General features: G+C 40.7%; 1 protein-coding gene and 1 non-coding gene across 3 annotated transcripts in view; one reads left to right on the forward strand and one right to left on the reverse strand.

The window, feature by feature from the left end:
• The window catches only part of LOC103183241 (microtubule-associated tumor suppressor candidate 2-like), a 189,416-nt gene that overhangs the window by 120,849 nt on the left and 52,796 nt on the right, over positions 1–15,771 (forward strand). For both annotated transcript variants that reach the window (XM_042334100.1, XM_007900598.2), the window contains 2 exons: positions 2,042–2,140; positions 9,299–9,516. In XM_042334100.1, the coding sequence (XP_042190034.1) occupies positions 2,042–2,140; positions 9,299–9,516 (317 nt within the window). The remainder of the gene's footprint in view (positions 1–2,041; positions 2,141–9,298; positions 9,517–15,771) is intronic.
• trnaa-ugc lies at positions 983–1,054 on the reverse strand. The gene has a single exon. It is a non-coding gene; the product is annotated as a tRNA-Ala (tRNA).

Raw genomic sequence — 15,771 nt, forward strand, 5'->3', positions numbered from 1 at the left:
GTAATGATTTCAAATAAAGTAAATTCGTTGAGAGTAAAATAAAATTAACATCATGGTTTGTCCACAATTTCATGATAGAAAGGCAATAGCCTCCTTATTACAATTATTATTAAATGTAAAGATTTGATCTTTGTTTTATAGAATATTTTCAGTTCCATCTTGGCCAATGATAAACAGTTATTACTATTGTATTTATCAGACCCTTGAATAATGATAGAAATCGTTTTAATTCTTCACATTTTATGAAATAAAATAGACTCTGAGATAATGTGAATAAAATAATTCTGTCTTTTAATAACTTTCATATATTTTGTAATTTCTATTTTATTAGTGTAATCCATTAAGTCGAAATGACCTTCTGTAGTGCTAATTGCATGTAAGCTGACAATGAAAATATATACCGTAAAGTGAGTGTTTGCCTACAAAATACAGTCACTCTAATAATAATAATTTGCATTTGATATAGCACCTTATCACATCATTCAGACGTCTCAAAGCGCTTCACAGAATATATTGTAAAGTGAAGTGACTGTATTTTGTGGGCAAAATGAGGTAGCCAATTGCTCACAGCAGTGTTTCCCACAAACAGCTGTGGAATAAATGAACAATTTATTTATTTTTTCCTCTGAAGTATTTTCAGAAATACAGAATATATTTTCCATTTCTTTCGTTAGCCTCACGACTTTTTCATTTATCAGTGTTTATAGAAAATTAAACTTCTCTGCCATCTTTATACACCTTAGCCTGAGGTAGGGATCTCATAATAATAATAATCCTTGCGCTTTTCACATCTTCTAGATGTCTCAAAGCGCTTCACAGAATAGACTGTGAAGTGAATTGACTGTATATTTGTGGGCGAAATGCGGCAGCCAATTGCGCAAGCAGTGTCCCACAAACAGTCGTGGATTGAAATGACCAATTTATTATTGTTTTTTGAGGGATTATTTTCAGGCATGTGGAGTAAGGAAACTTGCTCAAGGTTTCATCCTGCTGGGAATCGAACCCAGGTTTCTCGCTTGCAAAGCGAGTGCTCTAACCACTGAGCTACAGGACTCCACAATGTGTGATATGTGATACTTGCACCAGTTCAGTGAACCACTAGGCAAAAACTCACTAAACATGACAAATACACTCAAACCGCATTTTTGCTGGAGCTTTTATTTATGGTCTTTTAGTGAAGAGTTCAATTCCCTTCCCCCAGAGGTATAAGGCCACCCACTAACCGAAAGTTTCAAACTTGATTTACTAAGTGACTTCCATTTTTCACGTATCCTCGTATCACGATAAGCAAAGCAGAACAAATTTAAGTAGTACTTAGCTGAGAATGTCTGGAGCATTTAACTTAATATCCATTGGCAAGAGAACATTTCAGAGGTGTTCTGGGTTTAGTAGTTGTATTCCATTGTTATTTACTAAGCCCTCAACACATTTTCTTTTCATAGCTTTTCTTCCATCTAGTTTTTTGGATACTGTGGCTGCCTGTTATTGTTTGCCCTAGTTAGGTAGTTGAGTAGATTTTGACAGTTCCGAGCCAAACATGTGGCTTGAATACCACACAATAGTGAGGTGTTCCAATTTGGAAACAAAAGGTTGAGATGGAAAACTTTCCCCTACATAAGAACATAAGAAATGCTAGACAAAAAAAGACCAAGGTCCATCTAGTTCGCCTACAACCTTACTGGCAGTCACATGCACATATGTCCCGAACTACCTATATACTATATCCCATATTGTTATTTCCTAAAAGAAAAATAAGAACATAAGAAATACTTGTCTACCTCTTACCCCTACTTCTATCTGCATAGGTACATAATTAACAGCAGAAGTTTGTGGGTCGGAATGTTATGCCATTTTGGTTGAAGACAATGTTTGAAGATAACAGTGTACAGAAAAAAATACCCACAGTAATCCTTATAAAATTGCATGTAATCTTTAAAAATGGCATTGCTAATATATGAATATTGCTGATATGCATCTTCATTTATCAAATGTAGCTGTGTACAATGATGAGTATCTAATAAATTATTAATTCTCAAAACAGCAATGAAGAAGGATGTACAAAAGGATCATGATGTTCAAAAGCCGAATATTTCATCACCCAAAAGGCTTGGTATATCTGCAAGTAAACTTCATTCGCCAGGTATATATATCTGTAATAAGTGCTATTTGAGTATGAGAATGTAATAATCAAATCAGCATAAAGCTTTAGCGTCAGGCAACTTTGAGCAGGCTTTGTATCTAAGCTGCTTCTTCAATCAAATCATTTTACTTTACTTTGGAAATACAATATAGCAATTTTAATACCAATAGATGTTCAAGTTATGTGACTTTCTAAACTGACCTTCAATCATTTTCATCAGCTTGCCTTAACATGTTTGTGGTGGGAATTTGGTGGGTATTCTTTATATTTTCAATTTGTATTATTTATGAAAACTACCTTTTATAAATGAGCTACTTATCAGAAGATTAAATGAAGCAATTCTCTGCAAGAAATAACACTCCAATATAACCAGTAAATACATCCATTATGCATTGACTAGAGAACCCAGCCCTTCTGCTGCCTCAGCCTGGGCTTTTGTTTGAGGGCTGCATCGTCAGAATGATGCTTCATTTAGACTTCATTGATTTTCTAAAGATTAGGCTTAATCAGTAACAAAACATAGTTAATATCATTAAAAATATATACAAACATGTTCTTTGTGTGTTAACCATAGCAGATGATTGTTGCCTAGCATTTTTGCCAAAAAATAATAGGGCAAAATGCAACATATTGGCACAGCATGTTAGAGCATCAAGTTAATTCCTCAAGTTAAAAGTTCAATCCACACACTACTGTTATCAATCTTTGCTGCTGAAGGAGCGGGGCCTTGCTTCAGGGAAAAAGGAAAACTCAGCCAGTTCCAGAATGGTGTTGCTAGAAACAGGTTGTTTGCCTGTCTTGGTTACCATAGATATGTGACTACAACAAAACAAACAAAAGGATGATTGTAATGAAAAAGATACATGACATATTTCTACTTTTAAAGAACTCTAATGTGCAGTTTATGCCTCTCTGACTAACTTTCTTGCCACTGGTACTTTCTCTTTCTGAACACGTACTACAAGTCCACATCCTGTATTGTGTCCCACATCAGGAACTGCACATCCAACACCCTCATGGTCACCAGGTTCCACTAGCCGTCATTCCAATTAATCAACTTAAAATATCCTGAATATGACTTTCAGATTCCTTCACAATCCTACCCTATCCAATCTTTGTTTGAGTCCTGTTCTCCTGTCCATACTCACCACTTTTCCAATTCTAGCCTTCTGCTCATTCTTCAACAACAACAAATTGCATTTATCTAGTGCCTTTCATGTCAGGAGGACATTTTAAGGCATTGGGCAGTGAAGGGTTTGTACACGAGCTACAGGCTGGAGTCAAGAGGTGTGGAGGGCAAGGGGGTGGAGGTGGGAAGATGACTGAAGGTGTGGTCCCTTACCTCCTTCAAATTCTGTCTCAACTGCAGGTGACTGCAGTTCAATTCCAATTCCACTGTAGCATTTATAAGGCTGATTCCAATTAGAAGTCTGAATTTCTAAGTGACAGATTCTCAAAAAGATTCTTTGCAATTCCTATCATGAATTCAAGTTTGCTTACACATAAGTTTATGTAAAAGCTTGTGTCGAACTCCCTCCTACATAATTCTCAGGAGTAAAGGTTGAATCTTGATACAGTGGATTACAAACTTCATAGAGCCTCATGACTTCATCCCTGGCACATGAACAATAGATAATGGTTTAAATTTATGTGCAACACAGCCAAGGAATTCAGAACTACCATTGTTGAGCACAACTGTGCCAACTCTTTGTAATAACAGAATTTGTTTCTACAAAGTTGCAAGGGAATGCTGATATATCATGTATCACATTTCCAAAAGGAGAAATTTAACTTGCTAATTTAAAAGATTCTTCAGCATCAAATGTTAAATTTTATTATCCAATATAGTTAGCCCCACTTAGCTGCATGCATCACATGCTGCCTTCCTTTCTGCTTGTAAGTTTTGAAAAGTAATGTTTCAGCCTGATCCAATCCATACTTTGTGACCGGCCCACTCCATGTTCTCACAGACACTTCCAGGGAAGTGATTGATTAAGCAGCACAATATATACTTATGTAGCATTGTTTATGTTCCATGAATGTCGCAAAGCATTTCACAATAGTGATGGGGATCACTGAACAGGGAGGAAAAGAGTCTGTTTGAGGGTGTTGATCAACGAGAGACACTTTTAAGAGCATTTTAAAGCTAGGGAGAGAAAGTACAATGTGAAGGAATTTTAAGAGAGGTTGGGAGGTGCCAGCATGAAGGGATTTAATAAACAAGTGTGAGGATCTTAAAAATTATCCGTTCAGCGATAGGGAGCCAGTGTAGCCTGGCTAAGACTGGGGTATGGAGTTTAGTACGGGTGAGTACGCGGGCGGCAGAGTTTTGGATCAAGCTGGATTTTGTAAGTGATGGAGCTGGGGAGACCAGTGAGGAGGGCATTTGAAAAGTCAAGTCGGAAGGTGGCGAATGCGTGGACCAGTGTTTCGATTGCGTCTGAGGTAAAGGATGGTTGGAGGCGGGCAATCTGGCAGAGGTGGAGGAAGGTGGTTCTGGTAGGGAGTGTATGTGTGGAAGGAAGGACAGCTGTGGGTTGAACCTGACCCCTAGGTTGCACCATGGTTCAGTGAGTCCGAGGGATAGGCCGGGGAGGTTCATCTGGGAGAGGGCAGTTGAGAGGGAGGGGGCAGTAATCGGGTAAAGGAATGGAGGGAGAAGGGAGAAGTAGGGGCAGTTTTTTTTTCCTTTTACGTTGAAAATCCCTTCACAAGTAATCACGATTAAGTGCAATGATTGTGTATTTATTTGTCGGCAAGTGAAGCATTCAGTTTGCACAGTGAATGACTAATGTATCTGGAGATTTATTAGCCAAGACACCAGGATAAACTCTTTTCCCTTCAAATAATATCATGGAATTTTTAACAAAGATTTCTGAACAGACAGGCAACCTCAGGTTAGCATCTCATCCAATGGACAGCACCTCTGACAAGGTAGTGCTCCCTCTACAACAACAACAGCAAAATTACATTTATAGAGTGCCTTTCACATTGGGAGGACGTCCCAAAGCACTGAACAGTCAGGTGTTGGGGCCCGAGCATGGGGGAAGGCTGGTGTAGGGGTGAGGGAAAACAGAGAGGTGGGAGGGAGACCAAAGGCACAATCGAAGAGAAAAGTCTTGAGACCGGCCTTGAAGGAGGCAAGAGAGCAAGTGAGGCGGAGGGAGTGTGAGATGGAGCTCCAGTATGTGGGAGCAGAGAGGCTGAAAGCCCGGCCACCGATGGTACGGCGGGTCGGGCAGAAGACATGGAGCAGGCCAGAGCCCGATGAACGGAGGGAGCGGGCAGGTTGGTAGGGAGTCAGAGAGGCAGGAGGGGGCAAGGCCATGGATGGCCTTAAAGGTGAGGACGAGGATCTTGAACTCGATCCTCTGGGGATGGGGAGCCAGTGGAGTCGGGCGAGGGTGGGATTGATGGGGTCGCGGAGCCTGGTTCATGAGAGTACACGAGCTGCAGAGTTTTAGATAATCTACAGCTTGTGAAGGGAAGAGTTGGGAAGGCCGATGAGGAAGGAGTTCCCGTAATCAAGCCTTGAGGTGACGAATGCATGGATGAGGGTTTTGGCAGCCTGAGGCAATGGCGGACTCTGGCAATATTGTGGAGGTGGTGGTAGGCAGTACCGGTCATGGCGCGGATGTGGGGGAGATAGGACAGTTCAGGGTCAAACGAGATACCCAGGTTCCTGATTGGCTTAGTGAAGTTGAGTGTGCAGCCGTGGAGGCTGATGCTGCCAGCGCCTGAGGTGCGGAGGCGCTGGCGCGAGCCAATCAGGAGGGCTTCGGTCTTGCTGACATTGAGTTGGAGAAAGTTGGCCCTCGTCCAGGACTTGATGTCGGACAAGCAGTCAGTCAGGACGCCAGTAGTCCTGGAGTTGAGGGTGGAGGCAGAGAGATGGAGTTGGGTGTCATCCGCATACATGTGGAAATTTACCCCATGTCTGCCGATGACGTCACCAAGGGGGAACATGTAGAGGGTGAAGAGGAGGGGACCGAGGACAGAGCCCTGAGGAACACCGCACGAGACAGTGCGGGGGCTGGAGGAGAAACCTTTGCCGCGATGAAGTGGAGGTGGTGTGAAAGGTAGGACCTGAACCAATCAAGGACAGAACCTTGAAGGTTGAGGTGGGAGGAGACGCGGTGGAGGAGGATTGAGTGGTCCACGGTGTCAAAGGCAACAGAGAGGTCAAGGAGGATGAGGAAGCAGAGGGAGCCCTGGTCACACATGGTCAGGATGTCGTTTGTGACCTTGATCAGAGCAGCTTCCGTGCTGTGCGCAGCACAGAAACCCGATTGGAGGGGTTCATGGAGGGAGTGAGAGGAGAGGAAAGAGCGAAGCTGGGAGGCAACGGCTCTTTCAAGGACCTTGGATAGGAAGGGGAGATTTGAGATTGGCCGTTAGCTGGATAGCTGTGATGGGTCGAGGGAAGGTTTCTTCAAGGTGGGGGTGATAGTGGCTGTTTTGAGGGGCAAAGGAACAGTGCCAGATAACAGGGAGAGGTTAATGATGTCAGCGAGTAGTGGGCCAAGGAGGTGGAGCTGGGATTTAAGGAGAGGGGTGGGGATGGGCTCTCCCCAGGGTCAGCTAGGACTTCAAGCTCAAAGCCTGAAAGTAGGGCTTGAGCCCACAACTTTATGACCCAACGGCAAGAGTACTACAAACTGAGCCAAGCTGACGAGATGGTTAATTGTTGCCAAATTTGGGTTTTAAAATATGTACCAGATTCTCAGAGGAAGGGGAGCTGGAATAAGGTGTTTTCAGCAGTCAGCTTCTTACCTCTCTTTGTTATAGTATGCCATACAATTAATTTGTATTAGATTTTACATAGTAATTTATGTGATTTTCAGGTAATGTCCCTTAAACAAGCTTTGTATAAACTCAGTATTCATTTTAGAATAGCTCCTTTTTGTTTTCTAGTTCAAGATCATTAACTTCTAAGTCGTAATTCTATTATGCAAATGAATAATCAGCTGTAATCATTATGTAGTATTTAAGGTACACAAGAGATAATCCTGTGAAACAGAATATTTATGACAAGATTGCATATCTGGGGTTGAATGTTAATACTTATTACTGTTGTGAGTTACCAGGGAATCAGCAACACACAGCTATTTTCATTCATTGCAAATGTAGATCCATGTTGTAGAGCTGCAGCCTTTCTAGGACAAAAACAATAAATAGAAAGAAATGTTTTATACCATCTTTGCAAACATCCCCAACTTCACTGATGATACATGCGTTCTTGTAAAATTCTAGTTAAGTAACTGGTGAAGGTAAGAGTTGCACACGTTATCTATCAAAAATAAAAGGGATAATATTAAAGCCATAATAAATGGCAAGCTAATATTAAAAGAGGGAAATGACAACTTTGGGATCTATCCCACACCGATCACTACAAATAATGATTTTCTAATATTTTTCATTTTCATCACGTACTGATGATGAGTTTTATTTCATCGATAGGCTTTGTCTGTTCATAGATGCTTCTGCAAGTACAAAGCAGTGATAAATTTGACAGTGCTAGTTCTGCACGGACCACAACACCCACTTAGGCGATTGGCTTTTAGGTTGAAAATATCCTGCACCTCCAAGTAATTGACAGGCTGGGCAACTATCAACAAGGCCTTGGATTACTGCAGACTTGCCTGTCTGCCTGCCTGCCTGTCTTTATCAAGCTGTTAAACCTATCTTGCATGTTATAAGGAAACATCTATGGGGTCAATACTGGAATCCGGATTTGAGCAGTTTTCAGTTTGTGACTATCTGATTGCAAGATTTGCAAAACCGTGAATTGTAAGGAGGCAAAGTCAGAAAATGCCAAGAAGAAAACACCTACCAAAGTAATGGTAGCTCAATGAAGGGGAAACATCCAGGAACAAAAGTCAGGCATAGAACAAATCTGGAAAATATATAAAATTGCCCACTTGCCATTATCATTATTCCAATATTGGCCAGTCAAGAAAAAACTGCTCAAAAGTTCCTGAGGATACATGAAGCGTTTGATGCTATTGTGCCACTTGCACAATGAGATCATAAATTTCATGCATTCCTTGAACAGAAAAAATGGAAATTTCAGTATTTTTAAATGCTCAAGTGCCAGCATATTACATGAGTGCCAGTGATTGTTTCCAGTGTGCTGACAGTGCTGGCATTCCGTCACAGCAAATTAAATGGGACAGAATCAGTTACTTGGGCTCCATTTGAAACTGGTTCTCAAAAGTGTAAATTAAATCCAGCTTTAAACGACAGGCAGTCCTTGTGATTTTCACCCATTGGTGTGCTAGCTTCATTGAAAAAAAATGAGGAATAGTGCATCCAAAGGTGAGCAATATGTCTTTACGGAAATATAGGGAACACCTATTATAAAACCCCTTCAATTCAGCACTGCATTGCTTATAGCCCAGTTCAACTGTGGAACCATGTTAACCGGAAGTATGGTACATCCAGCTTCTGACGATGACAAGCTGGCTTTCCCCACTAAAAAATGGCCCACTTCTAATGTCCCTGTCACTTCCTGCATGCTGTACCAGAAGTACAGCTGATGTCACTTCACAAGATGAGCAATTTTACATGTGCAGGATGTAGGAAGTGACATTAGCAGCATTTCTTGCACATAGTGCGCAACACCCAGGGGTGCAGCATTGGCCATTTTTCCTCATCTCATTTATAACATGGCTGCTGAGACATTAGACCAAGCCAATCACAAGATTTCCCTATGTATTTTAGAAAGTGAGGAAGTCGCTGAACAATACAGAGGGTTTTTGAAGTCGACTTTTTTTTCCTCCTTGTTTTGATGGTAAGAGCATGTCGATTCAAGAGCTCAATTTTCCCTAAATAACTAATGTTGTGTGTATTGGATTCCGATCAAACAGTAAAACCAGTCACTGTATTTGCCAAATTCTACTCAGCTGGAGAATTGTTTGTGTACTTTTAATAGACTGGAACCAATGAAATCATGTACATCCGAGGTTGAAATGACTTCAGTTTAATGACCAGTGACATTTATCTTAGATGATTAGATATAAAAATTGATGAAGTCTTCTATACAATACAGCACAAAATAAAATGAAAAGGGCTGAATATATTAGTTATAGTTATGAAATAAATTTGGATGAAATTTTTTGCTTGGGATTTTATTGATTTACTCTATCCTTCTCTAAGGGCTAAGCAAAGTAAGGAACGTTGCAGGTGTTATGAGGAATGGATTTTCACCCAAGCCTGACCTTCAGTCTCGAGAGACTGAACGCCAAACCGTTCAGAGACTCAAGGACAAATGTAAAGAACAGGCCAGACAGCTACAATCTCTTCACGGGCAGTTGAAAAGAGCAAGCCTTAGTATTGAGGTGCTCGCTGTGACAACGCAGCATTTCCATAATAAAGTGAGTACATTTGTTGTTGGAAATTGTTTTTTGGGGCTTTGTACACAAATACCAAAACATCATTAATTTCTTTAAGTGGAGAAATGCTGACTTTCATGGCTTTTTTTTAACAGATGTATTTAATGCTGGATTTAACTTGTAGCTCCTGCTACAAAAGACGGATGATACTCTATGTAGTCTCTGCTGTTTTGTAACCATACTGACTTTGGTTCCCGTGCCTGCGGGGAAACCTTTTTTAAATAATAGTAGCAAGAGTCCAAGTATTGCTGTGGAATAGGAGTCAATTTGCTCTTGGCATTTTTACTACCTTTCCCACTGTTATTTACGTAATGGAAGGGTCAGGTAGAGATGCCCTAAGCTTTCACGTACACGGGTAACACTATTGAATATGGAATGTGATAGTGTCATGTCTCTCCTTCATCCATAATGTCAACAGCCAGTGAAGGCAGAAGAGACATCTGGAGGAACATCTGGTTTAATTTTAGGTATCTCCAAGTACATTAGGTCTTCTGTTGTGCTTGTTGTCAGGCCAGCAACAGCAGAAAAGCATAATCTAAACCCACCAAAAGCATAATATTAACTCATACCAACTAAGATTTAGGCAGAGATTGGCTCAGTTCATTTTAATTGTGATCATAGCAATCATTAGTTTGAAATGATGGTTATTACCTTCCATTGAACCCAATGTTACCTCCATTCTCCAAAATTGAATGACATTAGTGCCATTAACACTACATTTATTCTAAATTTATAGGTGATTTGCAATGAAATTGCTGGCACCAGTGATTATTTACTCTTCTATTAAAGTATAAAGGAAACTTCTCAGTTTAGAAGTGGGCTACAAATGAGGGTGGAATGTATTGTATCTTGTGTAAATGTAACTTTAATGCGGTAATATTATTTCGTATTGTATCTATGTCGCCAATACAACAAAATTGGTTAACCTTTCTCTTATTACATTGCCTGCAATATTTCATATCCTTTTAAAAACAAATCACATTTTTGTCATTTTAAGTACACAATACAATGCCACATGTCTCTTTCACACACCATTAACTGTAACAGATCCAGGTACATCCCACAATACTTAATTATTTTTAACTACCAGACAGTGGATTACGAGTTTAAGCAGTATTGGTAATTAAAGAGGGAAGTCTTTACAGTCTTTACTCTTTACAGACTTTAAAATATGTACTTCACTGAATGCTTTTTCAGTGGCTTTGAGATGGTCAGTTAAGTTAAGTGAGAAGCAGGAGGGCTGAGAGTATAAACACCGAAATGTTGAGTTAAATCACAGAACCAGTTTTGAAGTAATCTGTAGTTTACATGCATCATAAATTAAATCCAAGCACCATGGCCTGGTTGAGCCACAATTTCCTGCAACCTAATATGGACAAGATAGAAGCCATCATCCTTGTTCCAGTCATCATCTCGTTGCTGGTGGGTCTGACCTATTCAACCTCCCAGCCTCTCTCTCAAACTCACTGAACAAGTGTGCAACCTTGGTGTGTGGCTCGATCCTCAGCTCTCCTTTCTCCCTGATATCCAATTCCTGACCAAGTCTGTGTTTCTTCACACTCTGTGAAATTGCCTTCCTCTGCCACTATCTCACACCAAACGCCACTGAATCCCTTATCCACGCCTTTGTTACTTCCTTTTTACTTGGCCTTTTCAAATGGATTCCTCGTTGGTCTTCCCATCGCCACCATCCAAAAACTCCAATTTATCCAAATCTCTGCCACCCACACCCACAACTGTATCATCAAACTCCAATGCCATCTCCCTAGTCCTCACCAGTCTCCATTGTCTCCCAGTGGATTGTTTTCAAGTTTCTCACCCTCACCTGTAAATCCCTTCATGGACTAGCAATTGCCCATCCTTCTGATCTTCTCTTACTCTTCTCTCTCTCTGCTCACTCCTCCACTCAGGTAACTCGGGCTTGATGGATATTCCCCGCCCACTATACATTACCATCAATGAGCTGAACCTTCAGATTCCGCACCTCTGGAACTCCCTCCATCTTGCCCCATATCTATCTATATTTAAGTACCATATTAAAGCTTGTCTCTTGTTTCTACAGGCTTTTTCCAACCACACCTTAGGGATGGTTGGGGAAGGCCTGCGGAAACCAGAACTTGTTGACCTGTAAAATACAAGTTAAGCCCTCAGTATGCACACATTTAGAATCATTGGGACTTTTACATCCTCAGCCACTGTTTGCTTTACTGACTCTGCCATTTCTGTATCAGTTACTTTATCTTGCTATTTTTGAATTCTGGTTACCACTAGCTGCACACCTGCAATTCCTCGCTCTTCTCATCTGTACTCTTATATTGCTTTTCTTAAATTCCCTTTAAACTGATGCTATGGCTTTAATAGAAATGTGTAGTAAAGAATTCCATGTTCTAATAATAAAAACAACAGCTTGTGCTCCTATTATGTAGAGTTCAGTAGTGTATTGGTTAGAGCACTTGCCTCGCAAGCAAGAGGACCTGGGTTCAATTCCTGGGCAGCACAAAACATTAGGCAAGTTTCCTTACTCCACATGCCTCTGTTACCCAGCAGTAAGTATAAACCCATGTGTCAGTCAATTTGAGGATCGCTTTTGAGGTAATAATCCCTTCAAATTTTTTTAAAAATAATAATAATTTGGTCACTCAATCCACAACTGTTTGTGGGACACTGCTATGCTCAATTAGCTGCTACGTTTCACCCACAAAATATACAGTCAACTCACTTTACAGTTTATTCTGTGAAGTGCTTTGAGACCTCTCGAAAACATGATAAGCGCGATATCAAATGCAAGGATTATTATTATTTTTATTATAACTTGCATTTACACAGCACCCTTCACATGGGGTAGCATTTCAGAGTGCTATATACCACTACATGAAAATGTTTCTTCAACCTTTAATTGTTCCAGTATCAAATTCTGAACTTATCCTATTTGTTACTAATTCACAAACCAGTAGGTATAAGCTGTCGCTATAACTCAAAATTTGGGGGATATTTGAAGACCTCTATTAGATCTCCTCATTTCCTTCACCGTTCCAGTGAAAACAATGTAATTTTTTGAGCATGTCCTCATAAATCATAACTCCGTCCTTGGTGTTACCTTCAAGTATTCTCTTAGTTGACTAAAGCACTCTGATTCGTCCTCCTAACGTGTAAGGCACTATATGAATATGAATTATATTGTAAATTGTATTTTGTTTTGTATTTGTGTGTAAAAGAGAGGGGTCAATACAGTAAAATTTTAATATTTTACAATATCCATACTAAATTATTTTCTGGACAGTATCTCCCGAGCTCTGTTGTCATTTACATAGACTATTGGGTGAAGAGGATTGATGGTAATCGCTAACCCTGTCTCAATCCTACATTTGTTTAAGAATGGTCTTTATTTAGATAAATCACTGTGCTAATCAGGACTGATCACCACAGCAATGCTTTGATTGAATTACCAAATGGGTGTCATTTATTAAAAAGAATATATGGCTGTCAAAGTCCCAGATGATAGTTCAAGTGGTCATAAATTAGCATCCCAGCACTGCCGATTACCCTGGGTCATTTGTTTCAGTTGGGTAATTTTAATGAACCAAAACACTACATGGAGAATTATGCAGAAGCAAGGTGTTCTATCCAGGGATCAGGAAAATATTGACATTAGCTGAGTCATTTTCGCAAATCTCTTACAAGTAATCACAGGAAATGTTAATGGCAGAATTGGGACATCTATACTAGGTGGAGGAAATATTTTGGAAATGAGCTTGTAAAGAGGGAATAGAAGCGCATAAATAGTATACAACATAGATTTGTTCTCACATGAGGTACACGTGAAGAAGGCCGTTTGGGACAATTTAATCTCAACCTTCTAAATATCGACTCTCCCGTTAAAGCATCAAACTATTTCTTAAATGAGTCCTACATCTGGCCTCTACTCTACCAGCCTTCCTGGTAACCTGTTCCAGCTATTAATTAGTGTTAATATCAAATCTGAGGATCCAATATCTAATTTTCTAATTGTTCATCAAGACTCAATCTTTAGCTGGAATACTACATAGAGTAAGCATAAGAGGCAAAGGAGTAAAAATTGTGACCTGTGTTGTGTTATCAACAGTGATAGTTTGAGTGAAAAATTAACAACTGCAGTTGCTGAAAATCTGAAACAAAAACAGAGCAGCTTGAAATCCACAGTATGTCAATCAGTATCTGAAAGAGCAAGATTAGTTAACGTTTTAGGCGTAATGCTCTTTGATTTCTACAATCTATTAATGATCCATCAATCTGTCTCCTGATTTTATCATTCTCTTAACCACTTCAAACGCTTTGTATTTCTAGGTTTCTTCCCTTCATCCATCCTGTGTGTATAGGATCTCTCTCTGCCATTGTTCCAGTACTGAAAAAAGGTCTTGCTTGACACATCTTTCTCCTTCAGATGGTGATTCACCCGCTGTATGAATTTTCATTATTTTCATTATTTTCTGTTTTTGTCTATAGCTCTCACAGTCAGTGTGGGTGTTCGATGTTTGGTGAGAGTGCTCAGTAGTCTAGATCCTTTACATAACTACTATATCTTTAATGAGGACAAAGAAGTGAATAGCATAGAAGCGAAGTGAACAGCATTTTCATGTTAGAAGCACATCTGTTTTCAGGTGGAAGAGTGACTCGACGGCTACATTAAGCCAAATTAAATACTATTTATTTGAGGTAGTCTCAAGAATGTTAAGCTGTTCCCTTAGCAATGCGACATTTTGCTATGTGGATGTTTTGGATTTTACAGCTATTACTTGTTTGTCACAAATGTAACATTCCTGGATGAGAGCCAACTTTATACAGTTGAACGTCAGCAAAACCAAGTTCCTCCTGATTGGCTCACGCTAGCGCCTCCGCACCTCAGGCACTGGAGGCACCAGCATCAATGGATGCACACTCCACCTCACCAAGTCAGTCAGACTTGTTAGACCCTCAACTGTCCTTTATCTCCCACACATCCGCGTCTTCCTCCACCTCCGCAACATTGCCCAACTCCACCACGGCCTTACTCCTCAGGCCGCCAAAACCCTCAAACGTGCCTTCATTACAGCCAGGCTCGCCCTGCTTGTTCGCCTTCCCAACTCTTCCCTCCACAGGCTGCAGATCATCCAGAACTCTGCAGCTCGGGTCCTCTCCCACACCAGGCTCCGTGATCCCATCACACCCACCCTCGCCCGACTCCACTGGCTCCCCATCCCTCAGAGGATCGAGTTCAAAATTCTCATCCTCAACTTCAAGGCCCTCCATGGCCTTGCCCTCTCCTAGCTCTCCAACCTGTTAACCCCTTATCAACCTGTCCGCTCTCTCCGCTCAGCAGGCTCCGGCCTGCTAAATATCCCCCGCCCGGCCTGCCCCACGATCAGCGGTCGGGCCTTCAGCCTCTCTGCCCACACCCTCTGGAACTCCATCCCACATTCCCTTCATCTTGCTCCTTGCCTTGCCTCCTTCAAGGCACGTCTCAAGTCCTTCCTCTTTGAACGTACCTTCGACTACCCTCTCTGCGCTCCACCATCCCTGAGCCCAACCCCCTCCCACCCTCCTCCCGCTCGGGTCCTAATTCCTGACTGTTCAGCACCTTGGGATGTCCTCCTGACATGAAAGGTGCTTTATAAGTGTAATTTTGTATTATATTTGTACAGAACATTCAAACAAGCAAAATTAACTAGAAATGAGAAGGGAACAAACTGTGTGTGTTTTAAATTTTGCTGTGAACTTCTGATAGTTTGCCCAAATCCTAAATTATGTAAGACAAATCATGGTAGAGTTTGGCTGATTTAGGTCTGTGGGCTACATTTTATGTGCTATGTCTATATATAAAATGAAAGATACTAGGAGGCTGGGTCTTAATGAAAACATAATGCAATGTGACACTCTCTGGAGACAGTGAGTATTCCGTTTTAGATTTTAATTGTAGCAGGATCAGTTTCATCTACTTTGTCTTCACTAATGTGCCATCTACGCCTTTAATTCATAATTACAGACACCTTGTTTTGTTTAAGTACAAAATGACAATCAGGTTGCATGCTGTTTCATAATCAGTGTACACGCTGGCTGATGGAAATGTTTGGTCAACATTGCTCAGGTATTTCCATTTAGTATAGAGAGCTGTAGCACGTTACCCAAAACTGAGCCTATTCAAAATAAAAACAGAAGTTTGCTGGGTCACTCAGCAGATCAGGCAGCATCTATGGAGAGAGGAAAATGGGTTAACATTTCAAG

The sequence above is a fragment of the Callorhinchus milii genome, unplaced genomic scaffold (genome assembly GCF_018977255.1).
Source record: "Callorhinchus milii isolate IMCB2004 unplaced genomic scaffold, IMCB_Cmil_1.0 Scaffold4, whole genome shotgun sequence".
In the NCBI taxonomy this organism is placed as follows: domain Eukaryota; kingdom Metazoa; phylum Chordata; class Chondrichthyes; order Chimaeriformes; family Callorhinchidae; genus Callorhinchus; species Callorhinchus milii.